The sequence below is a fragment of the Chionomys nivalis genome, chromosome 14, assembly GCF_950005125.1.
Source record: "Chionomys nivalis chromosome 14, mChiNiv1.1, whole genome shotgun sequence".
In the NCBI taxonomy this organism is placed as follows: Eukaryota; Metazoa; Chordata; class Mammalia; order Rodentia; family Cricetidae; genus Chionomys; species Chionomys nivalis.
In genome coordinates this window covers 57,550,447-57,570,183 of record NC_080099.1, presented here as the reverse complement: position 1 = coordinate 57,570,183, position 19,737 = coordinate 57,550,447, and the positions used below count along the sequence as shown (strand labels likewise).

General features: G+C 45.4%; 1 protein-coding gene across 2 annotated transcripts in view; it reads left to right on the top strand.

Moving 5' to 3' along the window:
- Nucleotides 1-19,737, top strand: part of Mapre2 (microtubule associated protein RP/EB family member 2) — a 144,086-nt gene that overhangs the window by 91,025 nt on the left and 33,324 nt on the right. For both annotated transcript variants that reach the window (XM_057788548.1, XM_057788547.1), the window contains 2 exons: nt 14,110-14,255; nt 18,387-18,600. In XM_057788548.1, the coding sequence (XP_057644531.1) occupies nt 14,110-14,255; nt 18,387-18,600 (360 nt within the window). The remainder of the gene's footprint in view (nt 1-14,109; nt 14,256-18,386; nt 18,601-19,737) is intronic.

Here is a 19,737-nt window from a genome sequence, read left to right as displayed (position 1 = left end):
AGTGCAGTGTGTATGGACAATTTGTGGTAGCTGCTCCCAAGTTCGCTGTGGCTGCTGGTGGCCTTCTATGCCAAGCTGGGTCTGCTGAACTATCTCCAGCCTTTAGGCCCCTTCTTGGGGAGCTATGGGGAAAGGAGCATCCTTCTGCAGAAAGTGGCTGCTAGAGACACTGTTGGTATGTGTGACCTGGTGAGCTGCACTGGGGAAGGACACTATTGGTGTGTGTGACACCTGGTTAAGTGGACTGGGGAAGGGACAATATTGGTGTGTGTGACTCCTGTTGAGCTGGACTGGGGAAGGACACTGTTGGTGTGTGTGACTCCTGGTGAGCTGGACTGGGGAGGGACAGTCTTGATGTGTGTGACACTATTGGTGTGTGTGACTCCTGGTTAGCTGGACTGGGGAAGGACACTATTGGTGTGTGTGACACTATTGGTGTGTGTGACTCCTGGTGAGCTGGACTGGGGAGGGACACTATTGGTGTGTGTGACACCTGGTTAGCTGGACTGGGAGGAACGGCAAGAGTGAGGAGCCCTGACCTGAGAGCAGAGGACAGAATAGTTTCCACGTGAAGAAGGATGGCAAGGCTCCCAGTTCCAGGGACAGGAGGAACCCATCACCAGAAGAGTCGCCTGCCAAGGTGTGCTCTGCCAAAGTTTACTGCAGGCTTGTGCTGGTTCGTGCACACCACTCCACTCGCATGTGCTCATGCCTCTCCGTGGAGTGCCACACCTGGCCTCACGTTGTCCCTGGAGTGATGTTGGCAGTTTCAGGAGAAATTCTCTGAGAAAATGGGATTCTCACCCTTAATTTAATGTGCTCTAAAAAACAGACACATTCTAAAAATCAAGGCATCTTTGAGGCACCCTCCTCGGAGGATGCTTAGCGCCAGAAGGCAGCATTGGTCCCAGCAGCCTTCCTCAGTAACTCACACTGACGCTCACTGAGGCACTTTCAGCCTGCTGCTCACCTGCCTGTAACTTGACACTTGTCCATACACACCCATCAGTCAGTCCCCTGGCTTCACTCCAAATGTCCTCTGAGGGCCCACTTCCTCCTTGCTCCTGACCTTGGGGACTGAAAAAATGATGCTATGAGTTTGACTGACCCCATCTGCGGGATGATAGCCTTTTTCTCCCTAGATGTCTGTCCTGACTCCCGTAGTATGTCTGTGTCCCTAGACGTTTGTCCTGACTCCCGTAGTATGTCTGTGTCCCTGTGTTTGTCCTGACTCCCGTAGTATGTCTGTGTCCCTGTGTCTGTCCTGACTTCCGTAGTATGTCTGTGTCCCTGTGTCTGTCGTGACTCCCATAGTATGTCTGTGCCCCTGTGTTTGTCCTGACTCCTGTAGTATGTCTGTGTCCCTGTGTTTGTCCTGACTCCTGTAGTATGTCTGTGTCCCTGTGTTTGTCCTGACTCCTGTAGTATGTCTGTGTCCCTAGATGTCTGTCCTGACTCCCGTAGTATGTCTGTGCCCCTGTGTTTGTCCTGACTCCCGTAGTATGTCTGTGCCCCTGTGTTTGTCCTGACTCCCGTAGTATGTCTGTGTCCCTAGATGTCTGTCCTGACTCCCGTAGTATGTCTGTGCCCCTGTGTTTGTCCTGACTCCCGTAGTATGTCTGTGTCCCTAGATGTCTGTCCTGACTCCCGTAGTATGTCTGTGTCCCTAGACGTTTGTCCTGACTCCCGTAGTATGTCTGTGCCCCTGTGTTTGTCCTGACTCCTGTAGTATGTCTGTGCCCCTGTGTTTGTCCTGACTCCCGTAGTATGTCTGTGTCCCTGTGTTTGTCCTGACTCCCGTAGTATGTCTGTGCCCCTGTGTTTGTCCTGACTCCCGTAGTATGTCTGTGTCCCTAGATGTCTGTCCTGACTCCCGTAGTATGTCTGTGTCCCTAGACGTTTGTCCTGACTCCCATAGTATGTCTGTGCCCCTGTGTTTGTCCTGACTCCCGTAGTATGTCTGTGTCCCTAGACATCTGTCCTGACTCCCGTAGTATGTCTGTGTCCCTAGACGTTTGTCCTGACTCCCGTAGTATGTCTGTGTCCTTGTGTTTGTTCTACACTTGGAGGGGCTGTTTCTGCTGGGTTTTCTGTTGTATTTTTCTGTTTTTCTGAATTTTGGATTACAATATTTTTCTGGTCTTTCAGAACTCAGTTACTTGACCCTTTAAATGAGATAATTTTCCTTGGGAAGAATGTTTTACGGGACTGCTTTTTCCTCGCAAGTGCTGGGATTAAAGGTGTGTGCCACCTCACCCAGCAGTTCACTAGCTTTTCATTCACCAGTAAGCGAAGGGGCATCCCCATGTGTCACCTAGACAGGCATTTGTTTAGAGGTGACCTGTCACCACAAAAGCTAGACATGTGGACACGTACATCTTCAGAGTCTTGCCTCCACGCCAGGCTTATCTTCATTTCAGTCTGTCTCATAGTCCAAAAGCAAACAAACAAAAATAGGCAAATAGAACAAAACCTTGCCCATGAAAGTATAGAAGCAAGTATATAAAAAGCCCTTCCTAATGCGTGTGGGTTGGAAAACAGTACCCTGATGTCATCGCTGTCTTGAAATTTCTGTCCTCATGACCCCAGTAAGAAAACTCAATCTCTATCTTCCTAACTTGTTTTTTATTTGTGGTAAAAACTTGTTTTATGGAAAGAGTGGACATCCTTGTCGTGTTCCTGATTTTAGTGGGATGGCTTTGAGTTTTTCTCCGTTTAATTTAATGTTAGCTGTCGGCTTGCTGTAAATAGCTTTTATTATATTTAGGTATGACCCTTGTATCCCTAATCTCTCTAAGACCTTTATCATAAAAGGGTGTTGAATTTTGTCGAATGCTTTTTCAGCATCTAATGAAATGATCATATGGTTTTTTTCTTTCAGTTTATTTATATGGTGGATTACATTGATAGATTTGCGTATGTTGAACCAGCCCTGCATCTCTGGGATGAAGTCTACTTGATCAAAATGGATAATTTTTCTAATGTGTTCTTGGATTCGGTTTGCCAGTATTTTATTGAGAATTTTTGCGTCGATGTTCATGAGTGAGATAGGCCTGTAATTCTCTTTCTTGGTTGGGTCTTTGTGTGGTTTTGGTATCAGGGTAACTGTAGCTTCATAAACTATGTTCATAGCAGCATTGTTTGTAATATCCAGAACCTGGAAACAACCTAGATGCCCTTCAATGGAAGAATGGATGAAGAAAGTATGGGATATATACATATTAGAGTACTACTCAGCAGTAAAAACCAATGACTTCTTGAATTTTACATGCAAATGGACGGAAATAGAAAACACTATCCTGAGTGAGGTAAGCCAGACCCAAAAAGAGGAACATGGGATGTACTCACTCATATTTGGTTTCTAGCCATAAATAAAGGACATTGAGCCTATAATTCATGATCCTAGAGAAGCTAAATAAGAAGGTGAACCCAAAGAAAAACATATAGGCATCCTCCTGAATATTAACCTTCATCAGGCGATGAAAGGAGACAGAGACAAAGACCCACATTGGAGCACTGGACTGAAATCTCAAGGTCCAAATCAGGAGCAGAAGGAGAGAGAGCACGAGCAAGGATCTCAGGACCGCGAGGGGTGCACCCACACACTGAGACACTGGGGATGTTCTATCAGGAACTCACCAAGGCCAGCTGGCCGGGGTCTGAAAAAGCATGGGACAAAACCGGACTCACTGAACATAGCGGACAGTGAGGACTACTGAGAACTGAAGAACAATGGCACTGGATTTTTGATCCTACTGCACGTACTGGCTTTGTGGGAGCCTAGGCAGTTTGGATGCTCACCTTACTAGACCTGGAAGGAGGTGGGTGGTCCTTGGACTTCCCACAGGGCAGGGAACCCTGATTGCTCTTAGGGCTGACGAGGGAGGGGGACTTGACTGGGGGAGGGGGAGGGAAATGGGAGGCGGTAGCGGGGAGGAGGCAGAAATCTTTAATAAATAAATTTTTTTAAAAAACAAACCTTGTTTTAAGTCCTCCTTCCCCCCTGACTGGAATGCTAAGTTCTGGCTTTAGCTTTGGCCTCAGACTCAGACCTCTGCTTCCCGTTTCAGTACCGAGCTCCGTGGAAGCCAGTGACGTTTTGTGTGAGCCCCACTCCCTTCCCCCTTTCTGGACTCGGCTGTGGAAGCCACGTGTCACTACATGAGGCAGGATATGTGAAGTGAAATCTTATCAGCATGTTGCCCGAACAAAAATCACGTGTTGGAAATAAATGGTGTGAAGCTAAATACCTAGGACTGGCCCACCCTCCACAGGCACAAATTCTGCTACTGTCTCAGGCCCGCAGGCTTGCTCTTCAGCTGCCATGTCCTTGTGCCTTCAACTGTCGGAATCTTCATCTGTGTATTAGACAAGCTTGAAGCCCTGTATTCCCTGAAACATTAAGACACGAGTTTAAACACAGGGGTTGTGGGGTAGTATGGCAGTTGGATCAACCATGACAGACAGACAGATGACACTAGGGCTAGAATCAGGATGCCTGGCATGGATGCGCCAACTTTCAGTGCACCGTTTTAATGGTGAGTCTCTGCGGAAGTTGGTTTTCCAAGTAACACTTACATATACAATAGCCCTTGTCCACACCGTAAGTCTCCAGCCGTGGTGCACTCTAGGTGTTTCTCTACGGTTTACCTTTTAGTGAAAATATTTATCCTATATCCCAGACAAGGGCTGTTTGGAGTTTGATTTTGACTGCTCTGAACTTTCCATCTGGGAGACAGAGGAGGTGTTCTGTCTTCTGTAACCTAGGCAGCACTTTAAGCCATTCAGAACTCTCACTGACTGTCACGTGTCATCAGCTTCACTATGGCCCGGCTAGCTATTAGTGGCCCTCCGCACATATCTTTGTGTTGAGGAGGAATGGGTGGGCATGCATATATGTATGTGTTTGTATGGAAGTGTGCAAGCCCACACAGGGGTACACATTCCTGTGTATGTGCAGGTCAAAGGTCAGCAGTGAAGGTCTTCCTCTGTTTGTTTCTGATAGTTTTTGAGGCAGGGTCTCTCAGGCTGGCTAGTCAGTGAGCTCCACCCACTCTCCTTTTTGAGATAGGGTCTCTCTCTGGGGCTGAAACTCACCAGTTCAGCTAGGCTGGCCAGTGAGACCCAGGGATCTGCCTGTCGCTGCCTCCCCAGCACTGGGATTACAATCTCATGCCTCACTACGGCCTTTTACATGGGTTCTAGGGATTAAACTCCGGGCCTCATGATGTGATTTACCCCCTTCCCTGGCTTCACCACTGAGCTCTTAAGCGTTGGGTTTGTGTATACGGAGGGTTTCTGCTGACCTGCTGGAAATAGAACCCTGTATTTTGCAGTATCACTTTCTGTTTTAGTGAGCCTTGGTTTCCCACAGGGACACTTCCTCCGCTAGGAGGTTTGGGTTCTGGTGGCAGATGCAGTGCTGCAGGAGCATCAGTTCCGAGAGTGGCCAGGCAGACACAACGGGATAGCAGGCTTCTGTGAGTGTAGTGTACAGTCTCAGAATCCACCGTGCTTTATCATGAGAGCTATTCAGTTGTCAATGTGCAGCTGTTGAGATGGCGGCAAACAGTTATATTGTTAAGTTTGAGAATGTCAGAAGCTCAAAGAGGAGTGTATGAAGAAGTCACGAGCGATGAGAGGAGCCAGTGTCCCTGGGAGCAGCACACAGGGCCTCTCCGACATAAACTACAGCAAAAGATGAGAAGCCAGAAGGAACAGTGTTGTTGGAAAGTGTCTGAGACTTGGGAAGGCGAAGCTTCACTGTCTTCTCCTTAGCAGAAACTTCAAGTGGCCTTTAAAAGAGAAGTTAAACGGCAGCCTGGGAATTAGATAATCATCTAATATTAGAGCTGAGAGCTTTCTCCAACCCTGACGTTTTGCAGATAAGAATATGGTTGGCTCCAAAGTGTATGATGACATACCTCGACCTATTCAGGATGGTGAAGGGTTCGGAGCCAGGGCCAAGCACTCCACTTCTCCCTTGCCTGCATCCTTGCGGATAGAAGCTTAAGAAGCTGTGTGGTTGTTTTAAGAATCCCTTTACCTGTTAAGATTCCTCTAATGACAGATAGGATCACATCTGTCTGTCCATTCAAAAAAAGGCTCCAATTCTTTCCCCTCATCAGTAGTGAGGGTCATGGAAATCTGTGGCTCAATCCCTCGGTGACTAGACTAGGCACCGCTGCCTAACAGTCCCTTGGCCTGTGGGAAATTAGATGGGCAATTTGGGTAGCTGCTTGTGGCAGAACCCAAGGTGGCTCGATGTCATCTCGACCGATCGTGTTGCGTTTGGGCAAATACGCTGTGAAGTTTGATCTCAGCAGTGGAGTGAGGGGAAGAGAAGAGCTGTGAGAACAAGGGGAATAAATAAAGACGAGATGTTTATTTTATCTTCTATACACACTGTATGTGCTTACGATGGAATGCTTATGAGTCTATAACATTGAAGTAGATTTACAGTGTGTCCAGGCTAATTTCCTGCTGTACAATAAGCAGATGCTTCAGTTTGCTTCCTATTGCTGTGATAAAAACCACGCTCAAAAGCAAGTTGGAGAGGAGGGTTTATTTGGCTTACATTTTCATGTCACAGTCCGGCACTGAGGGAAGCCAGGGCAGGGAGTCAAGCAGGAACCTAGAAATAGGGACCGAACGAGAGACCACGGAGGAAGGCTGCCTACTGGCTTGCTCCCTATGGTGTGGTCGGTTTGCTCCCTTAGACACCTGGGACCACCTGGCAAGAACACTACCACCCAAAGTGGGCCAGGCCCTGTCACCTCAATCATCAGTTAAGAAAATGCCCCTGCAGCCTTGCCTACCACAATCTTACACGGTTATCTTCTCAATGGAGAGTCCCTCTTCTCAGACGGTTCCAGCTTGTGTCGAGTTGACAGGAAAGTAACCAGCACAGGGGGTATAACTGATGTCCCAAGACCAGCTTGAAGGATGCTGGATGTTAACATACATGCCCCTATAATCTCAGCAGGGAGGCCGAGGCGAGAGGATTGATGTTTGTGCCAGCCAGGCCTATGTGGTAGGACCTTGTCTTAAAGAAAAGAAGTCTGTGTGTTCTCTTGTATTCCCTTGTAATCCCTCTAAGAATCACAATTTACAAGATTTACAAATTCTTTGAACCTTTGAGTTTTTGCTTGAAAGTGATATTTCTAATATGCTATACATATACACACAGAGAGACACACACATACATGCACACACGCACAGATACACACATACATACACACAGAGACACACACATAGACACACACACGAATGACTGAATGAATGAATCTTAAAAATCCTACAGTTCAGGTCAGAGTTTAAATTTCACTTTGCTGTTGATAGCTGATAATGCCCTGAGCTTGATCCCAAGTTGATAAGATGGCGTAACCCTAAAAACAACATGTCATAAGGGTTCTGTGAGGTTTTAGGATGATGGGCATCCATGTGCAGCCACTAACAAATTTCATATAAATATGCATGTTGTATCTTATATTTCTGGTATAGTCTGTTCCGTAGCTGTGCTGTTAAATGCTGTTTTCTCTTGCCTGAAAATTTCCATCTAAAAATGCCCATTTGCTGTGACGTGTGTTCTGTTCTTGAAGTCCAGGATCTGGTGACCTCTGATGGGTTCTGAGGGTGACACCTATGCTCAGCCTCTCTGTGGACTGATGGGTTCTGGGGTGGTGCCTATACTCAGCCTCTCTGTGGACTGATGGGTTCTTGTTGTAATAAGAGCGGCGGGGCTGCGTCCCCGGCACCCAGCCGCCCACATGGCTTATGCCCCAAAATAATTACACGGAAACTGTATTCTTTTGAACACTGCCTAGCCCATTAGTTCCAGCCTCTTATTGGCTAGCTCTTACATTTTGATCTAACCCATTTCTAATATTCTGTGTAGCACCATGAGCTGGCTTACCAGGAAAGATCTTAACCTGCGTCTGTCTGGAGTGGGAGAATCATGGCGACTCCTGACTCGGCTTCTTTCTCCCAGCATTCTCTTCTGTTTACTCCACCCACCTAAGGGTTGGCCTATCAAATGGGCCTAGGCAGTTTCTTTATTAATTAACCAATGAAAGTAACAGATTAATACAAGACCCACCTCCATCAGGTTCTGGGGTGGCACCTATACTCAGCCTCTCTGTGGACTGATGGGTTCTGGGGTGGCACCTATACTCAGCCTCTCTGGACTGATGGGTTCTGGGGTGGCGCCTATACTCAGCCTCTCTGTGGATGTGGCACCCTCCCGTTTGATTGCTCTGATTCATTTTGGATTTACATTCTCTGAAGGCTTCATCTCTTGCAGAGGAGATGAAGGTAGTTGCAGGAGTCACTCAGAAAGCAGAATGAAGGGTCGTAGAGAAAGCAGGATGAGGGTTGTTGCAGGAGTCACTCAGAGAGAAAGCAGGATGAAGGGTCGTTGCAGGAGTCACTCAGAGAGAAAGCAGGTTGAACTGTGACCCAGAGTTCAAGTTCCCATCAAATTGCCATTTGATAGGAACCTTGTTTGGGTTATGCCATGGTGAAGTTCCTGTCCCTGTGATGCTCTTGATGGCCTCAGCTGCCCTCAAGATATCCTTTTCATGATGTATTCGCAGCGTGCTTCTTAAAAGGTGCAGGGAACCAGGACCTGAAGGTAACCAAGTGCACGCACCCAGCTGTGACAGCAGCATGACGTCTGCACAGCTCCCATGCCAGCTCAGGTGAAGGTGCTCAGGTGACGCTCATGCTCCTTCTACATCAGTTCCCACAGAGCATTTGCCCTTTCGTTCCGATGTCCATATGGTTCTGAGACGCAAAGGAAGGCGTGAAAAGCTCGGGCCACACAGGCAGTAAATTACTCAGTTAGGATTCCAACCGCACTGTTTATTTTTAGCCTCTCAGCCTCGAGCTTTTCAGAAATATGAAATGCTTCTCAACTTATCTTTCCAGGGTAGAGGAACCTTGGTCAGAAGGTAGTACACAACACCTCAGACAGCTCGCTTGTAACTATATACATCAAATCCTAAGTGTTAGTGAATATAAGCCAGACTGCAGGGAAGGCTCAGCAAGTGGGAATTATTCCAGAAATGCAAAGAATCCAGGACTAGAAAAAAAAATCAATGGCTATGATTGGTCATAGCAAATTAAGAGGAAAAGATTTTTATCTCTATTTGTAAAGATAGTAGTTAATAAAATTCAGTGGAATTTAATTACTAGGAAAATTTAAGAGTATTTCCTTAGTATTAAACATCCGTGGCCAGTAGCAGTCTTGAGGGAAAAACACTATATATATATATATATATATATATATATATATATATATATTTAATGTTGGTTTATTTGAGACAGTTTCTCTGTGTAGCGCTGGCTGTTCTGGAACTCAGTCTGTAGACCAGGCTAGCCTCAGCTCTGAGATTTGCCTGCCTCTGCCTCCTGAGTCCTGGGATTAAAGGTGTGCGCCACCATAACCTGGGTAGAACACAGTGTATTCTGATTCCCACCGGAAGTGTATAAAGGTTCTCTTCTGGGCACCCTCATCTGCATTTGTTAGCATTTGCTTACTTAATGATTACATTCTGACTGAGATGAGGTGGAATCTCAGTGTGGCTTAATCTGCACTTCTCTGATAGCTATTGAAATTGAACATCTTATTCATATATTCATTGGCCATTTGTACTTTGGTTGTGAGAACCGCGGCTTATTTCACTAGTCCATTAATTAATTGGGCTGCTCATTCAGCACCACAGAACATCCCCTACACACTGAAGAAAAAATTAACACATCCAAGAGGTTACAGCAAAAAGCAGACCATGTTAAAATAGTGGCTAAGCAAATGAGGAATGTCGAAGCACCAATCATACTGCAGGAATTATACATGCCTTTCAAAGGTGGCTGGATGCTGAAGGTCTCAACTCTCCAGTTCACATACAGACTAACAGACGACTAAGAACAGGATCCATCTATTCCCTCCAAGAAATGCACCCCACCATCACAGACAAACAACTTCGAGATGGGAGTGACCAAGGACATAAAGGGAGTTGGAGCTAGAAAGCAAATAGGCATCAATGAATGTCCCCAGGTGGATCTCCACCACCATGGAGCAATCAACGGTTTCTTAACCATGACGATAAAAGCACAAGCAATTTAAGGTTAAATTGAATGAGTTCAAAGTTTAAAGCATGCACTCTGGCGATAGGAGAGCGGGGAGTGTGTGCAAATCACACGCCTGCTTGATAAGAGATCTGTGTCTAGAGCGTAGAATTCCCACAGCTAAGCAGACGAGTAGCTCAGTTAAAAACAGGCAAAGGATCTGCAAAGATTCCTCCAAAGACAGTATACAACTGGCCCACGAGCATTTCAGGAAGCTATTCAGTGCCATTAGTGATTAGCAAAATCCACCGAAACCCGCATGAGGCACCATGTACCCACTAGGACAGCTAGGATCAGAATAACAGACATAGTAGGTGTGGAGTTGAAGTCCATTGCTCGTGGGAAAATAAGATGGTGCCTGCTTTGGAAAACAGATGGGCAATTCTTCAAGATGTTTATCACAGAGACCCCACGTGACTCAGCACAGATTCCACCTTACGGCCAATGAAAACATATGTCACTCAAGAACTTACAAATGTTCGTAGCAGCTTTACCCAGTAGTCCCCAAATGGCCCAGATGCCCACTGACTGATGGAAGGATTGATAAAATATGGTGTGTTTATATAATGAAATATTATCTTAGAAAGGATTAGAGTTCCAATGAACCTTGAAAGGTTTTTCTGAGTTAAAGAACGAAGCTCAATGGTCAAAAAGAATGATCCCTTTATGTGAAATCTGGGGAGATGCAGATGGACGGAAAGTTAGAAGAGTAACAGTTGCCGGGGCGGAGGGGACCGAGCGCAGAGTGGCTGCCCGATGCTGTAAAATCTGTGTGTGGTGATAAAAATCTTCTGGAATTAGATACCTGCTATTGGATTTACAGTCTTGTGAATGTATTGTAACCCACTGACTGAATCACAGGCTTTCAAAGACTGCATATATGAATTGTATCTGAATGTTTCTAATGGGCTATTTTCTGTGTGCTTTTTAAAATGAAGACTTTTTTTCTTTTAATTTTGAGAGAAGAGAAGTTGTTGTTTGGTTGTTTGGTTGGTTTCGGTTTTTCAAGACAGGGTTTTTCCGTGTAGATCAGGCTATCCTGGAACTTTCTCTGTGGACCAGGATGACCTCAAACTCAGATCCACCTACCTCTGTCTCCCAAGGGCTAGACTAAGGGTATGTACCACCATGACTTGGCGAAAGAGGAGAAGCTGTAAAACACAGGATCTATTAATATAGAACATAGAGTTTACATAATTTAGAAGATAGGGCAACCACACAGTTCACGGCCAAAATGACATTTAGCAATATGATAATATAAGTGAGTATGGATACATATAAAGAAAATATAGATATGTTAATACCCTCTTATTTTGTTTTTAGTTTTTAAACAAAATGTATAATAATAACAGCAGTAAGACTTCCAACTGTATACCCAGATCTCTTGTCTGTTGCACGTTGTGACAATTAAAAATGAGTTTCCTCGATGAAAAGAGAGAGAGAAGGAGCCTTTAGCACATGCATTAGGAAAGTAAATCTAGTAAAGACAGTTCATTCGGTGGTGTCAGAACCTGGCTAACTTCATCGGTTGTCAGTTTGGGGTGAACATTATAGAAAGTACTCTTAGCAAGCTTATGAAGTAAAGGATTTCTAGGAAAGATGGGGCGCTCAGCATCCATGGAAAGCCAAGGTCAGAGGTGAAGGAACCTCCCTGTGCTGGGGGAAAGGGATAGCTAGACTAGGATGCTCCGTCTGCCATTTCACAGTGTCTAGACATGCTGCTACCACGACAAACCCTCTGTCTCTGTATTTCTCTCATTCCCTCCATTTGACGGAGGCAGGAATATCCACAGCAGAGGTCAGGTCATGTGGAGGTAGGAAAAGGAGACCCACCTACATTCAGCTACTGGGGTATGAGGTGGGATCCTGAAGCGTCTCGCTAGGTAAGGAAGTGCCAAATGAGAGGAGTCAAAAATGACAGCTTCCCACTAACATTTGGAATGACTAAAATTAGAACCATACTTTCTATCACAAACCAAAATAAATTCCACATGGATCCAGAATTTGAATGTAAAACCGGAGATCATAAAAGCACTTACAGAAACTATGCATGCATATTTATGGGATCTTGGTTGAGGGAAGTTGCTAAGCATGATGTAAATACCAGAGTGCCATTAAAACATTGATAGAGAATAGCAGATGACCCAAAGGACCCAAGGTGTGGCAGATTGCTTGCATAGCATGTACAGGGCCCTGGGTTTGATTCCCAGCAGGGTTTGATTCCCAGCACCACAGAAACAAGTGTAAATAAATATAGAAATAATTGCATTTAAAAACTATTGTTGCATTTTAGTAAAAATAAATAAATAAATATATAACCCCACCCCTTAAGAGTTCAGAATGGCGAATGCCACAATACAAGCAGGGGTTAGCTAGCCTTGGGTGACAGATATTAAAGATGGGTTTTCAACTTTCCTCACTGTGTGCTCCTCCCCACACACACACAAAAGTGTTATTTGTTTTTAAATTTGAAAAGTGGAGCATTTGGATGTTTAGTTCATGAGACTATGTAGCATCCGGGTCTTCAGAGGCAAATTTAATGCTAAACTCTAGAAAAATGCGGCTAGCTTTACAGAGCGGGTCACGGCAGAGCTTCCATACCTGTGTGATTATGTTGCAGAGGTTGGAGTTTGTTCCATCTGGTGACACTTTTTAAAGGACTGGATAATTCAATGTGTCCCCCCTCCCCCGCCACTCACATGCATAGAATCCTTACCTCTACAGTGTTTTGGCTTTGGGTTTGCTATGCCTTGTCTTATTTTTAAGAGAAGCCATCTGCTTAGGAAGAAACTCTTAATTCATAGCCTTGACATCTAAGGGAAAGCCAGATGCACGTTGCATCATCCATTGCCTTACCTACAAAGAATGAGTTATCACAGCATTTCCGGTTCCGCAACCTTTCAGTCCCCAGTCTTTTGTCCCCTCTTCACTGGGACTCCATCTCAGTAGAGGGTTTAGCATAAATTTAGCATAAATCTAATGTCCTAGCCAAAGGGGAGGCTGTCACTTGAAAGACAAGGCCTCCCAGAAGCCTCCATGATAAATGATGAGGGAGGCTCTTCATGGTCCAGAAAGACTAATCAATAGCCTGTCATGGAAACAGAGCAAGCTATATAGAGACAGCAAGGAAAGAAAAGTTTTTAAGTGTCATGCCCCTTGTCCCTGCTCTTGGCACTCGGCTGCTCTCCTGAGACAGGACTCGCTATGGCAGTTTCTCATGTTAAGTGCCCTTAGTCTTACCTTTAAGGGCCAAGGAAATGCCATCTTGCTGGGGTTTTTCTAGCTGAGATCAGCATGTTTTCAGTAGTTCTTCCTTCATGTTTAAAAGTAAACACCTCTTTGCTAAGACCATCTCCTGTTCAAGGGGGTCCTAGCGAACATGTCTGCGTACTTTTCTCTCAGTTGTAAACAGAGTGACTCTGGAAACCTGTGTGTCTCAGGTGATCCCTGACTTCTTCCTTTATGCTAATGAGGGAAGCCTGGTGCTCTTGGGCTGGAATGATCGTCAAGCAGCTGCTTCTGGTCTTAGACAGCTTAGTGATAACCGTTTCCAGCCCCATCGCTTCCCAAGATGGCTGTAAAACAGCATGAACATATGTCTTTGGGCCACACATCCCCTGAGAACCTGTGTACCTCTCTCATGTTTACATGCCCTGTGCTTTTTCTTAAGTTGATTCTGATGACAGGGAGCAGGACACTAGCTAGACAGAAGGGCAAGGTTGTGTCCCTTTCCTCTGATAGAAGCAGCAAGAGTCTTACCACAGATTCTCCGGCATCGATGGAAGAATCCAGAGCTGGTGCTGAGAATACCCTACCGGGTGATGCGCTGGAACCCAGCCCCTGTTGTTGAGGAGGTGTACGTGCAGTGATAAAAGGGACATGTGTGCAGGAGGCGCTGCCGTGTATCATGGTGCCAGTCATGACCTCCATCACATCCGGGTACAGCTAGACTCATCCCTGCCTCTCATTGTCTTTTTTCAGGAGCCGCCTATTGCCAATTCATGGACATGCTCTTCCCAGGCTGTATCAGTTTGAAGAAAGTAAAATTCCAAGCAAAGTTGGAGCATGAGTATATCCACAATTTTAAACTTCTGCAGGCATCGTTTAAGCGGATGAATGTTGATAAGGTAAGAAGCCTGCCAGTACCCCTCTCAAATGCATGCTTTTCAAAATTGCTTTCAGCATTTTATTGTTTTTAAATTGTGTGTATGTAGGTTTGTACATGTAAGCGTAGTGTCTGCAGAGGCCGTAAGAGGGCATAGAATTCCCCAAGAGTCAGAGTTACTTGTGACCGAGAGCTACCCAATGTGGGTCCTAGGAATTGAACTCCAGTCCTCTGGAAGAGAACTGCCTATATCTTAGCCAGCACCCCTGTAGTAGTAATCAAAAATGAAAAAGTCTGAGAACATATCTATGAGGTATATACTGAGATATCTCACCATGTGGGGTCTGTCCATACAGAAACAGTAGCCCTGAGTTACCCCATTCCTGTGAGGTTTTAGTTTTAAGAAATCCTTAACCCAGTAGCCATTAGACAGAAACCTCTTAGCAGGAGTCCTGAATGTTATAATAGTAGGTCATTAGCTTCTCTGGGTTGCAAATGAGACACTTTCTGTTTACCAGAGGCCTCAGGGTTCTGTGGATGTTTTGTTCCTTTGGAAAAAAACAACTTGTTAACAGGGAAACATTTTCTAGGTGTCTAAGCTGGCTCCTCTGTGAAAGAGGACTAGGCTCCTCCTTCCTCATGGTTAGGACACAGTAGTGAGCAGGTGTCTGTAATAGTGTCCAGCATAGCGCTCCTCTCAGATCCCAACATCCATGAATGCTGTTGCTTTTCTCCTTTGAAGTATAATTTTGCCCTAGGTGACACAAATGGAAGTCTTGGTCCTCAGGTCCTGTTTCCTCCCAATAAGGGACTGAGGTGCTAAGACCCGCTGGTCTCTCAGGGAGAGCCGGGTGCTAGGCAAATGTTTGTCACTAATATGTCTTCCTTATTTAGGGTATTTCTCTTACTGGCCATGCCTCTTAGAATGAATAAGCATGACAAGACATAAATCTCAAACAAGGGGGAAAGAGATAAACCAGCATAGGAGAAACATAACTCTTAAAAAAAAAACAGTATTGATAAAAAGGAATAAAAAGCCTACAGGATAGAAAACAGATACTAGGTTATGAGATAAAGGTTAAAGAAAAGTTTAATAATCCAGCAAGCATGGTTCATCACTTCCCTAGGTAAGAAGCATTCTCACCACGATGTTGAGAAAACCTGGCTTCTTCTCTTCTAGGAATGCTTGTTTTAAATTGTACAGCCTGAACCAGGTGTGGCGGTTAGTCCCAGCTTCTCCTAAGGCTGAGGCAGGAAGATTGCTCAAATCAGAGAAACAGACAATATGTTTCTCTGAAAGATCCTAATTTTTATTCCTTCTGCTGAGGCTAATCTCCAAGTAGCTCCTTCCTCACACACCAGTTGTGCGGGCTCTCCTTACTTTTAAATTCACACTTGTACATTAGAGAGAAGAAACACCCATCCGTGGGTTTCTGGCTGGAAGTTGCTGTAATCAAATCAGAAAGCTTTGTGCATCTTTCTATAAATGAACACACAGAAAATGGCAGAGCTAAGAATATTGACAAACAAGTTTGCAATGGCAAGAGACTGGCCTTGGCCTCGCCAGCCTGTCAGCCCCAGAAGCATCAGGACTCTGTGATTGCCCAAATCCCTAGAGAGACACCCTGCCATGCACCCATCATGTCTGTCATACCCAGTGCGTTAGAGAGCCCACTTGAAGCTTCTGTCTCTGAAACCAGGAGAAGTCAACAGAAGTAAGAGCTGCGTGCCACTGCCATGTAGAAGCCTCGCACGTAGGCGGCAGACACATTGTTTCAGTTGTCCGTGAAGGACCCTGTGCTCCACATCCCTTACCAGTTCAGTCTCTCCAAAAGCCAACAGTAAACACTCAGCAGATGTCAGCTGTGATAAAATATCCAGGGAAGTGCAAACGGGGCAGGGAGTCTCTCCCTGAGAGTTCAAGGGAAGCGAAGGGGGGGGGGGCATGGCAGCACCTGAGCATCCAGGACAGCAGCAGCTTGATGAACAATGTCCTTCCAGAAACTTCTATTTACTTTATTCTGTGTCTTGTATCAGTTTCTGTTGCAGCTGACTTAAATATTTTTGGAAAATGTATCACTGATGACTTAGCTGAGTTTGTAGCCTAAGGCGCTTCTCTCGCTTTTTCTTCCAAGTTATGATTGATACGCAAGGGCTTTCTGTTCCCCCACACACACACCAATTGTTTATCTTGAGATTATATTATAATTATATCATTTCCCCCTTCCCTTCCCTCCAGTCCCTCCTATACTCACCCCTCTTTGAGATCTTTCAAATTCATGGCCTCTTTTTTTATTAGTCGCTGTTCATTGTGCCAGAAAAGTCCCATGCAAGTTCCAAAGGAGAGAGGCAACCCACACCAGCGTGATAACCCCAAGAGCACACCAGTGGTGCGGATACTTTTAACAATAGGAAAAGCATGCCTGGCCCAGGAAACCTAGCCACCTGCTCAGAGCTGGGGAAGTCAGTGATGGTGGAAGAGAGCCCCAGCCACCATTTTCTGTTCTTTCTAAAGTGGCTCTCTTGGCTTCTATGACATCAGTGGCCTATGGTTTCCAAGGTGGCAGAGCTTTGCTGCAGGGGTGGTGTCTTCTGTTTCCATTCATGCTGTCATGCTACGAAGCCTCGTTTCCTGCACACTGGGCTTCTGTCTGAATCACATACACACGCGCCTGCATTCTGACTCACAACTTAGTTCTGACACTCTCATAGTTCCCGATCAGTTGTCACCCAGTGATGGAAGAAGTAAAGTCTACTCATTGTGCTGTGTGGGAAGAATGATGGGAGAATTTCGTTCTTGCCCATTGCTGTATAACAGCCTCTGAGAAATAATAAAACTAGATGGCTTGATCAGAAATCCTGTCTTGCCGTCATTTCTCGTGTCTCTTGCCCCTCCATTGCTCTCCCCTAGGTTTATCAGGGACCAGTTCGCATCTCACTGGTGGGGATAATTTTCCTTAATAAAAACAATAGTGGTGCACTGAATAAGCTAAGCAATCAAGGCCACACACACACACACACACACACACACACACACACACACACCTCTCGCTTTGTCATAATCCCAGAGGTTCCTGCGAGAGTCGGCAGGGAATCCTGGCTGACTCTGTGGCGGAAGGTCACCCTGAAAAGCTGGTACGCGTGTCATTCGCCTTCTTTGTATGCTCCCACGACCCCCTTATTGAGCCTCTTCTTCTCTGTCTCTGCACTCCCATGAGCCTTAGCTCCTGCTCTATGTTAGTTGGGATGCTTGTTGCTCTACATTTCAATGAGCTCTGTTCCACATGACCCATCAACTCAGTATCTGTTTTCCCTGACCTGCCCCTGGTTCCTGTGCTCTGTTAGCGCTAATCCTAACAAGAATTTATGTCACTATGACTTGGCCAGGGTTTTACAGAGAAGTAGGAAAGCGCTTCAGGTTTGAGACAGCACAACATCCCGGGCCTGGGATTCTGCGGGGAGACTGCTAAACTATAAATATCCTCCACACGGGAGAAGTCACCTGTTTTGTTTTCTCGTTTTGTATGTTGGCTTTTCTGAGATGAGGCCTCGCTGTCTATTCCAGTTCCATCTGAGACTCAATCCTGCCTGTCTCTCAAGGACTGGGATTACAGGCTGTGCTACCACCAGACCTGGCAGGTCGCCCCCTCTCGACGCCTAAGGATATTTCTTTTTCAGTTATTCAGGAAGAATTAAATTTTCCAGTGCAAGCAACTCTGTTGATTTTTTTCTTTAATCAAGTCTTGAAATAGTTAAAATTGTGTCAATTCTAGAATACTGCTGAGAAGACAGGTAGAGAAACAGTGGTCAGGAACTGCAGGCAACGGGGCCAAAGAGACAGCTCAGTGGTTGAGAGCGCCTGCTACTCCTACAGAAGACTCTGGTTCGGTTTTCATCCCCAGCACCTGGCGGCTCACAGCCAACTGCAGCTTCAGTTGCAGGGGGTCCTGCGGCCTCTTCTGGCCTCAGCAGGCCCTCTACATACATGGTACACAGACAGACAAGCAGGCGAACACACATGCACATAAATGCACATAAATAAGAAATCTTAAATTTTGTTCACAAAGAATTGCAAACAATTCTTAGGATATAATTGCACAACACTCTAAAGAAACCAGAGATTCATGACTTACATGGTGTCCTGACGTTGCAGGTAATTCCAGTGGAGAAGCTGGTGAAAGGGCGCTTCCAAGACAACCTGGATTTTATTCAGTGGTTTAAGAAATTCTACGATGCTAACTATGATGGGAAGGAGTACGATCCTGTCGAGGCGCGACAAGGGCAAGATGCAATTCCTCCCCCTGACCCTGGCGAACAGATCTTCAACCTGCCCAAGAAGTCTCACCACGCAAACTCCCCCACAGCAGGTACGTCATTCTCCTCGTAGCGGGCGGCTCCGCCTCTGCCGTGCTTCAGCCTCTACCTGTCTGCAACTGTCAGTATTTTCCCACCTTTGAATGGTGTTCAGTGTTGTCTGGGTCCATGCTGATCTCTCTGTGACCCGTATGTCATGAGTCTAATGATCTTGATTTCAGGTATTAAAAAGACAGCCACATATGCTGTGTCTCTGGCTGTTAAGATAATACCCTGGGGATAGATTTCGTTTTCTCTCTACTTTTTCTAAAAAAAAATTTTAAGTAATCTATTTAGATTTTGATTAAAATATTTTACTGCTTAATCGCTGGCAAGGCAGACCATAATATGCACTGACGTGTACTGTTAAGCATGGATCATAGGCACTCAAAGGAAACTAGTGGTCACTTTTGTGTGTTAATGTGGAGCCTTCGTTTATTATGCATCCCTGTCCTAAAAAGGAAAATAATTGCGGATACATACCTAGAACTTTAGGAGTTTTTTTTTTTTTTTTGCTTTTTTGTGGATTAAAAAAAAAAAAAACTCTCTAAAATATCTTAGAAATATCCTTGCCATAAACAGCCAACTTTACTAGATAAAGTGCGCGCTTGGAAATGGGGTCCTGGTTATAACCGCCAGCTGTCTGCTAGACCGTTGGCAGGGACGTTCTCAGAAACCTTTTTCCATCCCAGATGCAGAACCCGTTCTTCAGCTATTGCAATGCAGATTCTCTTTTATTCCTGCCCACCCTGCTGCAGTCGGCATGGACTGGGCATGATTGCTACAGCTGCAGGTAGCTTTAGTCTTGCTTTTCCTCACTACATAAAAACTTTTTCCATCTTTTCTGCCTGAATTCATGGCTGTGTCCCTGGCAATCTGTATCCCTTGGAAATCTGACTTCTTCAATTTTTGAAATCTTTGTTAAAAAAAAAAAGAAAGAAAGAAAATCGGACGGGCAGTGGTAGCACACGTCTTTAATACCAGCACTCGGGAGGCAGAGGCAGGGATCTCTGTGAGTTCAAGGCCTGTCTGTTCTATAGAGTGAGTTCCAGGATAGGCTCCAAAGCTACACAGAGAAACCATGTCTTGAAAACCCAAATAAATAAATAAAGTTGGAGATACCAAGATCAGTGTGTATACTTCCTGTCTTG